General features: G+C 32.0%; 1 protein-coding gene across 2 annotated transcripts in view; it reads left to right on the top strand.

Annotated features, from left to right (window-relative positions):
• The window catches only part of LOC106457034 (nuclear factor NF-kappa-B p105 subunit-like), a 117665-nt gene that overhangs the window by 23089 nt on the left and 77667 nt on the right, over positions 1 to 16909 (top strand). For both annotated transcript variants that reach the window (XR_002610058.1, XM_013916418.2), the window contains exon 3: positions 15580 to 15740. Coding sequence is in view for 1 of the 2 variants with exons in the window: in XM_013916418.2 (XP_013771872.1) it covers positions 15580 to 15740 (161 nt within the window). In the remaining variant the exon portion in view is untranslated. The remainder of the gene's footprint in view (positions 1 to 15579; positions 15741 to 16909) is intronic.

Raw genomic sequence — 16909 nt, 5'->3', positions numbered from 1 at the left:
TTTTTTCACTGTGAAGGCCCAAAAATTAATCCTTCACTGTGAAGGCCCATGAGTGCCTTATGGAGGTGTTATCGTTTTCAGTAGTGCTAATAACGAATCTCGGGGTGTTGTCTTAAGCAAGTCACTTCTAAATGATAGCATTTCATCACCTACAAGCATGAACAATTTATCTGATACTTTGTAGTCTTCTGATCCATCAAAAGCATTTGTTAAAAAATTCTGTGCCAAGGTATTAGGCAACGTCAATGTTGAGACTTTTCCATGATTCAACAAGCATGTGCATAATCTCGATACGTGAGGGAGATGGAATTTTATTTGGGTTTTGCTTTAGCCGCTGGAACATCAAGTTGCATTCCATTTCTCGGTACTTTTGCTTCAACAGGTGTCATTGCATTGGACATCACCAGTTATACCACCACCAATCACAACTAGTATATAGCCTCTTACCTGGAAATCTTTTCTCACTTCATCAGTTATATGAACTGAGGAATCGTCTAAAATATATATGGCATAGTTTTTCATGTTAAATAAATTGTGTCTATTTGGAAGTTTTGAGATAGTGTCTCGCATCATTTGAAGTCAGTAAGAACCTTTTGGGACCCAGTGTGTAATGACTCCTGGTGGAGCATTAAGCTTTGTACACATTCCTTTACCTTTAAAAACAAACTCCGGAAGAGGCATAGTTTTTCATGTCAAACAAACAAAAAGTAAATGCATTTTCATCATTAAAACAAAAACAGATTTGTTCTGCGAAGGTTTTAGTGTAATGTGACTCGCCATTAAAAAAATGAAACAGTGATTTTCTGGCCAGGTTATCAGCACAGACAAGGGTGTATATATACATAATGATAACAGACTTACCCCAGAGACAGCACTTTTTCTTCTCCTTTCTGACCCTTGATGCACTTTTCTTTTTTTATTCGCAGGTTCAAAAGAAGAATGAGCGGTATTTTCCCCATATGTGGCATGGCATCTACTAGCTAACTCAACAGCTTTCCTAAATTCAGGGCTGTTTGATGGAGCACTTTTTAACAAAGGAAAGAACTCTCTCGCATCTTTCGAAATGAAACCAGCAAAATTTTCCTTTCTAGATGTCACATATCTTTTCCTTCATTTGTCCCAAATGTCAATCATTACAGTGTTTTCAAAATCGTTTTTATATTTTTCACAAAGTTTTTCTTTCTCTTCAACAGAGTACTTTTTGTTTTTCGATTTCCATTTTCACTACAACATGTACAACATGTCAGATAGAATGTTGTCTATTTCAATAGCGGGCAATTCAAATCTTAATTCAGAATGTTGTCAATTTCAGGAGTAGGAACTGTTTGTTATAGCGAATTACAAGAAAGTGTTGCTTATCACATGAATGTTACTGTCGATATCTACATGGACATTACCCTGATAGGGGTCGGAGTAAGTGTGGATTAACTCCAACCCCCTGGTAGTATCCACATTCTTCAGGTTTTAAAAGATCTAAATATTGACAATGAGAATGAACTGAACTGAATTTCAGGATGTATTCCAATTTTGTTTATGAATGTTGCCTATTTCAAGAAGCAATGCAAGTGTTGTTTGAAATTGGCTGTTTCATTTTTGATTCAAACTACTTACATTGCAATATAACTCATTTAAAAAAATAATCATCTAGACCGTTCCAAAAAAGAATAAATGTGTAGACTCAAATGATCGTGTAGACCGGAATTTACCACTAAAATGAATAAACTTGTAAACCCAAATAGCACCATCTAGATATTCATTTTTGGTGAAAAAGTAAACTTGTATATACATTTATTTGGAACACGAGAGTAGTTGCTTGTCCTCAATTCTGAATGATCCTTCCTATGGAGTGGTCCTCAACTCCCAACTTGTAGTGAGCAGTTTCTGTTAAATAACAGATTTCAGCCTTTAACTTGTACAGATGAGAAACTAGAGAGGGAAGGAAAACAAAAGGGACAGGTAAGGATGGTAATACAAAATTTAGAGGTCGTAGGTGAATCTTTGGTACTGCATGTGGATAGAATAGGTTAAACAGGGAGAAAAGAACAAGTTCATGCTATCCAGGGGCATGGATGTATGGCAAAAGTGATAGAGCAAGTGAGATAGTAAAAGGTGCTAGCAGTGATACAGTTTTTGTTGTACACTTGGGTGCTAATTATGTATCTCTTTGAAATACAGGGTTATATGTTATTTCATAGGAATAGGGTACCAAAAAGAGGGGGAGGAGTAGCTTAATATGTAAAAGTGAGTTACATGCTGTTGAAGTTAAGGATATCAAAAATAATAAATAACAAGGAGGTTTAAATCTGATTTCGATGACGAGGAACCCACTTTGAGACTAATAATGCTTGGAGATGGCTTGAATGGGTAATGAAGAAACTCTTTAATATAAGTTTAACATAACAGCAAATGTACGACGATTCAACAAGGTTTTGTCATCATCAGGTACAAGTAGTTTGCATTGACACAGTACCGGATATTGTTGCATAAAGTGATATCTTGGCACCCCAGGGCGTTGGTTTAGAGTAGGGTTGTGTTATTCAATTAAGATGGATTCCTTGATTTTTCATTTATTTATATTTGGCTCTTTGTTTAAAATTACTGTGTTTTTAATAGATATACTATGGTTTTTTGAGTTGCAATGGTGGAAAACATGGGACATTGTGTTCTGTGATTCTGGTTTCCAGTTTTCTTCCCCTTTCTCTGATGTAGATTTCTGGGCAGTTATTGTATGTTATTTTGTAAATGACATTGGTATTGTGTGATTATAATTAATTTTTGTTTAGTAACGATTTTAATTTAGGGCCGGGTTTAATCTATTTGGGCTTCTCTTAGTGGATATGAGAGAAAGTTTTTAATTGGAATTTGTTACAGACCACTAGATGAAACTGATGAAATTAATGAGAAACTTTTCAGTGAGATTAGTATTTTAACCGCTAATTAGGTCATAATTATGGGGTATATTAATTTCAGGCAAAATATATATATATATTGCCTGAAATTTTAATCAAACTACAAGGAAGGCAAGGTTTTTAGAAATTGCTCAGGTTTTCTTCACCAAATTGTTAGGAAACCTAGAACAATGCTATTTTAAATTATCTTCAAATATAGAAATGGATGAGAGGGTGGAGACTGAAAAACATCTGGGTGAAAGTGATCATTGCTTAAATTGGTTTGATGATTTACTGCGTATAGGGATCAGGAATATTTTGGTTACAAATTTTAAAAAATTTGAAGGAATGGGACAAAACTTTATTGTGAATTGAGAAGCTGAATTAAATGGAGGTATAGGTTAAATACGGAAAATGTTTTTAAATATTCAAGGTATACATGTTATCAGAAAATAAAAGTTGACTACAAGTAAAGAACATTTTGGCTCACAAAGACTACAAGGGATAAAATTAAAGTATTGTAAATTTAAGACGTTTAAATTGATTGCTATTAAAAGAGACTTAGAAGATTAAAGAAGTTTAAGAGAAATGGTCAAACAGAACATTAGGTAATCGAAAGGGATGTCTCAAAAAAAAAGGTTGTCTGAAAATATAAAAATTAACACTAAGGACTTCTTTACATGTATTAACCTTGTATTTGTGGGTTAGGCCAAATTGACCAACCCCAATATCTGTGGAAACATACATAATGATATTTACTATAATTCTAAATTTACTAACTAATTCTAAATGTAGCACGTGTTTACTAAACATTAAAGGTCTGTTATACATAACTCATAATTTTTTTAAGAAAGATTTGCTCGTGAATATCTGAAGCCTTTACTGAGTCAGTCTGAGTGGAAGGTGATTTGCATGCAAAGAATGAAAATACTTCTTTTTATCTTGTAGTTTTCATTTACATTACCTTCAGGTGAATATCAAAAGTTTTGTTTTGGGAAAAATTTATTTTCTCTACCTTAACACTAACTGCTGTAAAATCATCAATGTCCACTAAAATTAAAAATTGAAAAATATGAAATAAAAGGAATTTTTTTTATTTGCACTGACTGCAGTATTGATTGGAAAGATCAAAATTAGTTATCTTAACAGCTTGAACTGTTGACTTTTGCACATCTGATTTCTTTTAATTTTATGATTTTATTGCTAAACTTTGGGCCTACTAATGTGTGTAAACAGTGATAAACTAGGAGCTAACTAAACACCATGTGATTGTGAGGTGTCTTGTTATTCATACTTTTTTAGGTAGTGTAATTTTAGACATTATTTTACTGATGCTTTATTAAGCTAAGGTGAAAAGTTTATAATCTTTAGATTTTAGTTATGTTTGTTAAAATATGTATAACAATCAGTAAAAACATACATAAGTACATAGTACTCACTACAGGCTTGATGCATTTTTCACTTGAGTAGATGTTCTTCCATAAGTCTCCTTGAGTCTCACAAACTTGGGTGTCTGAAAAAACAACAACTTCAAATATGCATTTTAGATCCCAAAAATATCATTCACTAGATTAGAATGTTCCAAAACTACTGTAATTTATCCAGCTTTCTAAGTAAGTTATAATCAGAGATGGGGCAAATACTAGAGATGTGTAATCAAATACGAACACTTCATATTTTTATGAATACGAATACAAGAACAAATACAGGAAAAATTCTAAACATTCAAATATGAATATGTAGGTATGTATTCATTAGTACATTCATGAATACTTTGTCAGGTAATACGTAATAATGATAAAACAATAGATGATAAGGTTTCAACACTTATTTTATGAAACAAACTTTTTAGAAATTGAAACAAATGAAATTTTAATAAATAATACATTTCAATGCTTTTATTTTTCAAAATGCAATATCAAAGTTTTCAAACAAAAAATATATTTGTAAAGGAGACTTATAGATATAATAACTGTCCATTATTCTTTATGAGCATCAGTCTCTTTCAAATGTTTTGTCAGTGAGGCGGTAGCAATCAGGTCTGAGGGTTTTGTCTCCAATGGAGGCAGAAGATGCTGGAACATTCAGGTAGCATTTGGTTAGTAGAGATAAGGTAGGAAAGTTTTTTCATGGATCTTCCAGTAATATAGAGGGTTACTTTCTTTAGGAATGCAAGAACCATCGAGGTAGGTGTTTATCTCATATCCTCTAAAGATGAGGTGGCTGGTTTATTGGAGGCAGAAAAAAAACTAAATAGCTTACTTCTTTTGCAAGGGGAAGGATTTACAGTCCTCTTTTGGTTCCATGGTTGTAGGATTGTTTGTTTAGTTTAAATCTGGGATACAGTGCCACAGCCAAACAGAAGACACTTTGTTGCTCATACCGAATCAACTGACTGTGAACAAATTTCTTCAGTGCAGAGACAAGATTGAAATTATATCTGGACTGCATGCTGTCAGTTTAGTCATTGGCCCAGAAACACATGACACTACATAACTGGAGGTAACAATGTTCTGACCCTGGATGAAATATGCTGCCTATTCAACAGGTCTCAGTATTGTCACCAAATCTGCAAGCACAGTTCAGTCATGAAAACTAACTTTTGAAGTACCAGTATCTAGATTATCCAACTTCTCCTAAGGAATCTTAAATGAAGACTTAATCATCTTAAGTTCTTAGTTTCATCGTGTTGATGTTACTGACCTCTACTTCAAGTAGATCAGTTCCTTGCATTGATTTTCGATTGTAGGACACGATGACTGATGTTTTGTAATTACTTTCAGCAGTGGTCCAGCTTTTTTCAAGCATGTAGGAAAAGCAGGGGTCATGTTGAGGAAGAAATTTGGATAAATTGTCTTCTGATTTAGATTCATCCAAAAGTTCATCTTCTGAGTCACTATCTGTAGATGAGCTATCACCATCTCTCACACTAGGTAGTGTTTGTGGTTCAAGTTCAGGCAAACTGAAAGTTTGATCATGTTGGATGCATTATTAGATGTCACATATGACACCTCGTTGTTGATGTTAAAGAGATTTATTATTTCATCATTTGAACTGCAATGTTATCAGATGTGTGATGCCCCTTAAAATGCTGACATTTCAGCTCAAGTATAAAATGACCAGTGACTCCAAGAAAGTTGTGCATTTGTTAGCTACTCCAGATGTCCACATTGGGTACAGGTTGCAGTAGAGAGAATTGGCTTTTTGTTGGACTTCATCAAACCTGCTCTTGATCAACACTGTGGACAAATGCTTGCAACTGGGAAGAATATACCAAGAATTTATGGCTGCAATTAAATCTTGAAAATCTTTTGAGAAGGGTTGCAGTGTATCGGCAATAAAATTGTTGAGTTTGTTAGTGCTTCTTATGAGGGTGTGTAGACATGTATTTAGTTAATTCTATACAGTATGCTGCTATTGTAGGCTGCTATACCTGGATGGAAGTACCAGAGCTAGATGTAGACTTCTGTAGCTCTGCCTCATGATTGTGCTAGAAATACAAAAGCGTATCTCATTTATATAATATAAAATATAGTTTATAATAAAAATAACAAAAAACATATAATGATAAATAAACATGATTAATATAATTCAAAACACGAGAAATGTAGTTTAACTATAGAATATAGTTTATAATAATAAAAAATATATCATAATAAATATATCAGTTATATCATATGGAATATAATTTATAATAAAAATATGATGATGTAACACCACATAAATCAAAAGAATAAATTTTAGTTTAACATGCATGAGAAATTTAGTTTGCCTATATTGTTTAATTTACATAGAATATAGTTCATATTAACAAAAATAATAAAAAGGCTTACCTTCTGATGTGTCAGCAGATTAGAAGTGGTTTTTCCTGAAGTAGAAATATTCCACTCACAATATTTACACTTTGCCGTGATGTGACCAGATCTAGCTGTAGGAAATATGAAGTGTTCATGTACCACTGAAGACAGTTTAGTAGCCATCTTACATTTCCTAACGTGACTTGACTGGATTAATAACCATGTAATATGGAAAAGTTTACTGTGGAAATGAAGCTTGTACTGAAAGAGAAATTAATGTGTTGTGAAATTTGATGAATACAAAAAAATGACATTTACTCTTACAATATTAAGTATTCACTAAATTATTCAGTGACTATGAATACTTTGCCATTGAATTTGAATACAAATACTTTAAGTTACCCTACCAAAGTATTCAAATACAAATGCTTCCAAAACTCTATTCGAATGCATTTGATAATGAATACCCCATGTCCAAGCATATGGTGTTCATATGCAAAGAATTTGTGACAGGTTCTTATTTTGTGGAGCCAAAATCAAGTAATTATACATCAGGTGGAGGAGAATTTGATCTTATTGATCATAAACACATCTATGAACCATGTTAGACTGACTAGAAAAACAATTTCAAAAGTTAAAGAGAGGAGCTTCTATGGTGGGTTTCACAAATTTATTGATATCTCAATTAAGAAGGCAGGAGGTTCAGATTTTAAGTTTTTTATCATAATTATGTATTGTTTGTGTTTCTAATTGGTTGGAAATTGCAGCAAACAATTTTTCATGGTAGAAAATTCTGAAATGTAGAAATTTGAGCTCAGACATATCACATGATATAGAAAGATGAAGACTGAGAATTTTTTCAATATTTCATTTTGAATTTAAGTTAAATCTAAGATGATATACATATTTGAATTATAAATGTCAAGTTTATGGACATACATTGATGATAATTTTTTTTCAATTCCGAGTGTAATACTGTAAAAGGTTGTGACAAACAAAAGAGCCAGGTTCAGATACAAATGTTTTAGGGTAAGTAAAATTCTGCGATGGGAGCAGGGCTTTTGAGGGATGATAAAGGAAACTTCATTTCTGATGATTATGAGATGGCTAAGTTATTAATTTTACATTTCATCACTTTTTATTAACCCTTTCGAGATGGGTCACGGGTGAAAGGCCATGTCATCTCGTTTGTTGACTTGCATTCAAAGTTTTATTGAACTACTATTTCATGAATTTATGTCAATAAGTTTAGAATCAAACTGTAGATTATAATTAAAATTTTAGAACTATACATTACTCAATTTGTTAATTTAAAAGAAAATGTTAAAAAACACAGATAAACATTGATTTTTGTGTGTCAGGTGGTATGTTGAATGCAGCACTGGTTCAAATTAGATGTTTGTGAAGTCAAAATACGTCTATAGTTTCATACGAATTAGAAACTCCAATTGCAGATATTGACAAGCTAGAATATAAAATAAGAAAATTTTATCTTTTCTATTTGCTAAGATATTGTTCACGTAATAATGCAAACACAGTGGCACCCTGCTCATCTCTTTCCCTTATATACACTTACTTCTATATATGACATTAATAACGAATCAGAAGCTCAGAATGTCCCCTAGTGGTTTTCTCAGCCTTTCTAACGTACCTAACACTATTTCTTTTGAACCAAGATTTCAATGAGGTAGAATGTGTCTTTAGTCTGCTCCAAATTCCATTTTTTCTTTAGACCCAGATACAGCTTAGTTACTACGTTTGATAAATTATAGTAGAGTTCTATGGTATTGATATAGTAATTTATGATTTTGTAGTTATTCAAAAGTATATATAAAATATTTTATTTCATGTCCTCCACGTGCAAAATTTTTAAAGGCTTAGCAACCTACATCTAGCAGCAACCGAGTATAAAGATCGTAAATAGAAGAGAATTGTTTGCTTTACTTCTTTATTTACTGTTCTATGTTTTAAGAAAAATAAGGTTAAGAACTTATTTCAAAACAGCAATAATCTATATACATATATAATGTATAATAATTTAAATGTGACTGTATTCTACAAAATACTAGTCGACTAAAACACAGCCAAGACAAGTTACTTTGTACAGATCAAAAGTCACCTTTATGTTATTTGATACAGTAACACGAGTGCATGTGATCTGCGTCATTGTAACTTCTGTATTGTTAGCTAGGCACAGGTGAAAGGTCAATATAATAAAAGTAATAAATATATATAAAAATGTTATGGGATTTAAGCTATTTCATCTAAACATATATGTTTTTTGTGTTATAAATTGTGTTCATTCTAGAATGAAAGAGGCATAGTTTATGTTTTTTTCCTAATTTTTTATGGTGTTTGCGAGATAAGTCAAATTTACTGAACCTGTACAGAGATTAATTACTGAAAATAATAGATGAATTATAAAGTTTTTTCTTAAGAAATGTTTGATAACTATCCAAACATCAAAATTTTGTGATGCATAAAAGTATTTTTAATCTTAAAATGAAAATTACTTTGCATGCTAGATAGGCAAGATGTGAAATGAAGAAAAAGGCATGAGAGAAACATTGCTTTACGAACCTTAAGACTTAATAAAAAAATTAGATATTTTGTGTATGAAAGCATTGTAATATTTATTGATAAACTGCCAAATTTCATTAACATTCACTTACTAATTTAAATGTTATAGCATGAAAACCATAACAAGCACAAAATGGTTATGAGGTTGGTCCCAGGGATCGAGCCTGGATTGAAAGAGTTAATGAATATTTAAACTACTTCTTATCGTGAACAGTTGCTAGATGGAAACATGATTGAACAAGGTGATCACATCAATTATGATCTTGTTAAGAAAAAATTGAAAGTTTAAAAATATCTCCTGAACTACAAAATAATTCTTCAAGGGTTTGAAGGAGGTTAAAGATAAGATGTGAGCATTTTACTAATATTTTTTAGGTCCTTGAATAGTTGCCACCTGCCAGAAGATTGGAAGTTAGCTAATGTTACTTTTCATTTCAAGGGAAGTGATACATAAGTTTTGAAAGATGATGTCCGTCACACCGAACATGCTCGCCCTTTCAGCGGTCAGGGCATTATAATGTGGCGGTCAATCCCACTATTCGTTGGTAAAAGAGTAGCCCAAGAGTTGGCGGTGGGTGGTGATGACTAGCTGCCTTCCCTCTAGTTCACTGCTAAATTAGGGATGGCTAGTGCAGATAGCCCTCGTGTAGCTTTTTGCAAAATTCAATAACAAACAAACAAAGATGATGTGCAAATTCATTTAACAAAGTTTCAAATTTTGTTGGATAGTCAACATGGTTTCATTAGTGAAAAAATCTTGCAGTAATAATATGTTCATATTCTTTTTAGAGGTTACTGCTTATGTAGATGAGGGTACAGGTTGAATTTAGTGTATCTGTTCCTTCTAATTTTTCTTTAGATTGAGTGGTTTAAAAACTCCTGAACACTGAATTTTCTGTCTATAGGGAGTTTCAGTTTCCATAATTTCCAAAAGCTATTCCTTTTTAAAAGCTGAGCAGGAATTTTTTGTGACTATTGGAACCTGTAATCCTGCCTAATGTTTAGCCGTGACATTGTTCCAATTGTAGGTCTGTCTTTAGCACAAAACCATTATTAACTGACTAATTTGTGGGCAGCTTATTGTTTTTGATGTCTTGCTAATTTTGTAATACTCTTTGAAGAGGTTGATGCTAATGTATGTGAGGATAAAAGTGTGAATTTGATGTACCTGAATTTCTAGAAAACAACTTAAAAATTGCTATATAAAAGGCTTTTTAAAAAAAAGAATAGTTTACAAGTGTGGGGTGATAATTTTTCTCTTTGCATTAAAATTGGCTGTATAGAAGAAAGCAGAGGGTTATTTTAAATGGAGTTATTAATGTCACAACTTACAAGTGAGAAACCTCAGGGTTCAGTGTTAGGACCTTTACTTTTTTTATTTACATCAGTGATGTAGATGGAGTGGTGTTGCTGGCTATGAGGAGGAGGATTTAGATTATTTGGCGAGTTTGATAAATAAATGACAGATATGACTTTTAATCATAATAAATGCAAGATAATACATGTGGGTTATAATTTGAATTATAAGTATAATTTTCATGGGAATAACCTTATCAGTGTTATGGAACAAAAAGATCAAGGCATTGTTGATCATTCTTTTAAACTGTCATAGTAGTGTGCTGTTGCTAGTAGAAGGGAAAATAGGATTTTATGTTGTATTTACAGAAGTATTGAAAAAAATATATTTGTTAAAGTCTGAAGAGGTTATAATTTCATTTTATAGGCTACTAGTTAAGCTGCATTTAGTGTATTGTGTTTATTCTTGGGCTCCTTACCTTAAGAAGGACACTGAGTTATTGGAAAGAGTTCAAAGGAGAACTAATAGGATGATACCTGGGACAGAAAGGACAGGTTAAGATCTCTGAAATTGCTTTCTATTATAAAAAGAATGGTTTGAGGGGATCTGATGAAGGTGTTTAAGATGAATAAATTTGATAGTGTTGATGTATGATCTTCTTTTTTTTTTAATTAATGATGAGGATGGTAGGATACTGGGACAGAAGTATAATGTTTGTCAGTGTAGGAGTCATCTTCATCTCGGATAGTTTTACTTTCTTGTATGGATGATTGTCTTTTGAAATGGGTTGCCTTCAGATGTGACAGATGCAGTAAATTCAAGGGAAGGACTAACAGGTTCCTTGTTGCATTTAATTGTTGTATCTTGTGTGGTATCCCATGGATAACCAGCAAAGAAAAAAATTAGGCTCACTTACAACAGGGAGTTCTCAGATCTTGGGCTTGGGTGTACATTTCTCAAGAGTTGTAACAGTTAAGTCACAAAAAGGAGGTAATACAAATATTAAATTACACTTTCAACATGTACTATACAAACAACAATACTCTTCACAATAAACAGCAGTACAGTTAACAATAGGGCAAGTGATATTTTGAGTGTGACTGACAAGAACAAAATTAAAGCTTTATTGAACAAAAACTCTTCTCGGTATGTGTAGTACTTCCTTGTAAACTAAGTGAAGAAAAGAAAATTACCCCAGTTAATTTAAGATACAGGAATATTAGTTCTCACTAACTGCAGTGAAATTTAAGTTCTTACTTGGATTTCACTAACTAAATAATCACTAAAAGTGCAGCAATTCTCTGAACACTTAACATGAAGCTAAATGCTAAACCAAAACTACTCCTCAATATGATAAACTAATAACTCGCTGTTAATGTGAAGCAGAATGCTAAACGAGATTCTACAGCAAATACAAATAAAAGTGAGGAATCTTAAGAATCTCTATAGTCAAAAGTAAAAATAATTTAAAATGTAGCAGAAACTGAAGGCTTTTGTTCAATATCTTTGGGCTCTCAAGCAGGTACTGCATACACACATACACGCACACACTGATACTTAAATCTGTGTAAACTGTGTGAAAGTCTTATTTGAAATCTATGTAAAACCTATGTGAATTCTAAATAAAACTTACAATTTCTTTAAAATCATTTTGTTAACTCTCTGAAAAATCTGCTCTCACATCATACGAAACTGCTCTTAAAAGTATTTCTAAAACCAAAAATTGTGAAAGGTTTTATTGCTACAGAATGTAACTTAGAATGCAGAATACTTATTGGTTTACATAGGCAACATTTCATCTGAAGTTCTTTAAAAAATAAATAAATGCCCTAGCCAGGTATAAAATGGCGAATAAACACAGAATGAACACAATCAATGGATAATTTTAAAGTAAAATAAATGATAGTTTTAGATACAACCGTATAATATACTAGGAGTCTACAAATGGTTGAACACAATCTTAAAACATATAACATCAAGTTTATGATACCAGAAAACATAGTGTTTGGTCCCTCACAAGATCAGAAAACCAATGGGCAGTCAAGATCAAGGGCAAGTCCACTCCAAATTTTTATCCATTTTACTGAAGATAATAACTCGACTCACTAATTAAAAACAAAGTTGTCATTTCTGTAAAAGAACCCAATTTGCAGAGTGGTTTTCATCAGCACTCAAGGAAAGTGAAAGATAGCAACTTACTAAACATCTCTGTGTTAGATGAGGAACTCTGAAAAACAACAATTTTAAAAGTGTTTACATTTTAACTAAATGAGTGGAAGACATGGTGTGTCATCTTATCTATAAACTACTAAAACTCTGACATTGTTTGCTTGTCTGTAATTAAATACAGCAAAAATGGCACACAGTAGTGCTATATTTGTAGTAAACAGAATAAAACAATTTTCGTTAAAATCAGGCCATGAGTTAGTGCCGTTTTTCGAGTCACTTTTATGAAAATTTCTAGCATGAGTAATTTTACATCACACTACTGTTCACACTCTTTACGAAACTTCTTCATTCCAATCTATTTCCCTGTCAATGTTCTCATCTTCTTTGAAAAATGAAATGGTCTTTCCTTTTACTCCCAATCAACAATCAAATATCTTTTCTTGAATTATGAATAACACAAATGGATTGAAATATTTAATTAAATTATCTCAAAATAAACCTTCATTTTGGTGCAATATTGAAATTAGCTTGAATTCTTTATAACCTCTGAATAGTGGGTGACCCAATGGGTCACGGTGGTCTAGTTCTTACTAAACATTATCTTTCGGATTATTTTGAACCAGAAACATTTTTGTGATGTTATAATTCAGACTATTTATGACATTTGAGTTAAAAATGGGAATATGGTGGTGCTGACAAGTATGGTTAAGTGTTTAATGAATATCATGAACAGTTAAGAATTGTTACATAAACAAAAACTGTTGTTGCTATTTGAAAAATGAATATTTAAGTAAAACTTTCTTGTACTTGTTTGAAAATCAAAATGGTATTATAGCAGTGAATTTAGGAAATATTGGCAATAATATACATGTCATTGACTAATATCAATTGTTGTGATCACGAAAGTAAATACCTTTCCCAGAGTTCTTGCAGTTACTTGAATCCCTGAAAATTTTAGAAATTTTGTTTTTGATTTTCAAGAGCCTTGAAAAGTCTGAATTTCTTTAAAACCTATTAGGTCAGTTAGAAATTTTTAACTTTTAATATTTTATATGAAAGAAAAAGAGACTTGTCTCTGGTATGGAAAAAGGAGGTAAAACAATCGCTTATTTGACGTGCATCTGTATTTTTTTGTCTGATATTATCTCTTACAAATAATGTATATTATGAAACTTGTTAAAAATCCTGTAATTAAAATGCCTAATAATTTTTGAATAACCAGCTAAACACTAATGAACTTTGTAAATAAAATGTAGTAGGCCTGTTATAGTTTGTGGTTAATGCTCTATATATGATAGATGTATTGCTAACTTTTTCTTATATCTGGTTGGTTAGTAATGTAAGGAAAATGAAAAAGTTTGGGTATATAAAGTTGTACAGAAATAATATGTATGAAGTAATAAGAAAAAAGCATAACTTTCTAAACCTAAACATTTAACAGTAAAAGAAAAAAACCTACCTATTGTTATTTTAAATTCAGTGTTATGTGAAAACACTGATATTTCTTTCTTTGATCTTATGATTTATCCTCTTACTTTATATCACTTATGCAAGACTGTTGTTCTCTGTCTCTGCTATTTTTGAAAGTAGAGTACTGATAGTTCTTTTCCTTTCTATTAAGCAACCATGACCAATTTACTAAGGTGTTTTCATTTTTCATGCTTCATTTCTTGCTCAGTTGATGGGACTTTAATCTGCAAAGGTTCTGAGTCTTTGGACACTTACCAGTTTCATATACTGTTCAGACTAGAGCTTATTGATTTGACTGATTGAATGATATAATTGATTGCCTATGAGTAGTAATTACATAATACTTATTAAAGTAATTATTGCTTACAGGCAATCAAAGTTATGATTAAATTTCAATTACGATTTCTGATTATTAATATTTTTGATGACTACAACTATCTAAGTAATCAGACTATTGCTATTACATTTGTTATTAAGCACGAAGCTATATAATTGGCTATCTATGCTCTGTCAAATTTGAGCCTTATACTTTGTTTTTACTTCAATTTCCACTTTGGTGATGCATGAGGGAGAGGGCACTCATGATTCAATGGTCTCAGGTTTGATTCCCATTGCTACCAAATTTGCTTATCCTGTATTTTTCATGGCAAAGCTGCTAAGGCTGTCTGCCACTGTCACTGATTTTGAACTGCTGACTAGAGGGAAGGCAACTGTCTGATAACACCTACTGATAACTTTTTTTTTGTAATAAACTGCTGTCTAGAGGGAAGGCAACTGTCTGGTAACACCCACTGCCAATTCTTTTTTCTTGAACTGCTTACTAGAAGGAAAGCAAATGTCTGATAGCTAACTTTTTTTTTGTATTGAACTGCTGATTAGAGAGAAGGCAATTGTCCGATAACATCTACTGCCAAGTGTACTAATTGATTAATCAAATGTAATCAATTAATGGGATTGTTGATTAATCCATAAGCAAATACCACTAGTTGCTCAGTTATATTTCAAACTTTACTTCTTATTTCTAGCAACTGGTCAGTGACAGTTTGGTTCTGGTATTTATTCTATCCATAAATTGTTTCCAATATAGTATTAATTGTAGTGTGACACTGTTGTGAAGTAAGTGTTGTTTGTAAATGTAAAGCTAAGTATGTATTTCACACTGAAAATACTAAGTATGGTAACTTTACATGTTTATGGCTTTTACCTAATATACACACTTGGTGTTAGGTAAATATTCATAATCTATTCATATAATCTATTGCATCAATGCAATTTCATAATTTATTCATATAGCAGTTGTACAGCTTTACTATAAACCAGATTTTGTTTTTATTAGCTCTAATTCTTACATGAGATATATTTCAAATATTTGTTTTAGATTGAAAACTTTCAGCCTCAACATAATCAACAAGTGTATGTTAAGGCCACTTTGTACTCAGTTGGTGATGAACAAAAACCTCATGTTCACAAGTTGATGGGGAAGGACTGTGATTCTGAAGGAACCTGCAATATGAAGCTGAATAGTAATGGAACTGCTAGGTAAAAGCTAATGATCTGTGCTCTGATATTTTCTTTCAGTTTAGGAATAAGAAATAATGGTAAAGAAGAGACTTATTTTACTTTTTAATCATGAAGAACTGTAAATTGGTAGTCATTCGAAATTTTGAAAAGGTGCAGCTTCTTTAATGTAAATATATGAAGTATTTTGTTTACCAAAGATTGACATGTCATTAGGTGTACAAATAACATGTATTTGTGTATCTGAATGTCTATAGCATTCACCAGTTTGATTAAAAAAACACAGTGATTCTTATTCTTGTGATTGATGAAACTTCTGAGCTGTCAAGCACAATATTATATGTTTTTTGAAATTCTTTTTACAGCATTTGTGTTGACTACTCAATATCTTGTTTTTGTTATACTGACTTACATCAAAACTAACTAAGTTCTAACTGGAGATCTTTAGGTAACAGTATATTACTTCAACTTAAATTTGATGATGAGGAACCCAGTTTTTAGAAAATAAAGTTTGAAGATGGCTTGAGTAGGTAGTGAAAGAAACTATTACAAATGTATGATGCTTTGACAAGCTTATGTCATCAGCACATGTACCTGATGATGACATAAGCTTGTCAAAGCATCATATATTTGTAATAGTTTCTTTCACTACCTATTCAAACTGTCTCCAAACTTTAATTCTACTTAGTTTTCATTACAGCATTTACTATAACTTACAAGCTTTTCATATATGTTTGACCTACATCAACTTGTAGATACAATTGAAAAAAAAGTATAGAATTATTAGATAACTGGAAAAATATTGATTGAATTATTACATTTTGTTAGAAATCTAGTTTTCTGCAGGTATCTGTTGTATTTCCAAAACATACTTACCCTCCACTGACATTTGGCTAGTCCTTGATGTTGGCTTTGCCTATCTAAGAATTGGTCTCGCATGCTCCAGTCTTTCATCCCCCCTTAATTGCTCTTGGCAATATCTAATTTGCAAATCCCTCCACCTGCTTCAATGTGCCCTCTGTCCTGACACTGTATGTAAGCACCTTACTCAGATAATGTAATCAATTTTTCTCGACAGAGCGTTGGTCACAGTTTTGTCTGACGAAGTGCTGTGGTTTGTTCCATTATGTATTGTGATTTTCGTGTCACCTTGTGGATTCCCGTATAATTATAATTTCCTTAAAGAATAA

This window comes from Limulus polyphemus, unplaced genomic scaffold (assembly GCF_000517525.1).
Source record: "Limulus polyphemus unplaced genomic scaffold, Limulus_polyphemus-2.1.2 Scaffold283, whole genome shotgun sequence".
Lineage (NCBI taxonomy): Eukaryota > Metazoa > Arthropoda > Merostomata > Xiphosura > Limulidae > Limulus > Limulus polyphemus.
This window is presented reverse-complemented; position numbering and strand designations above follow the sequence as displayed.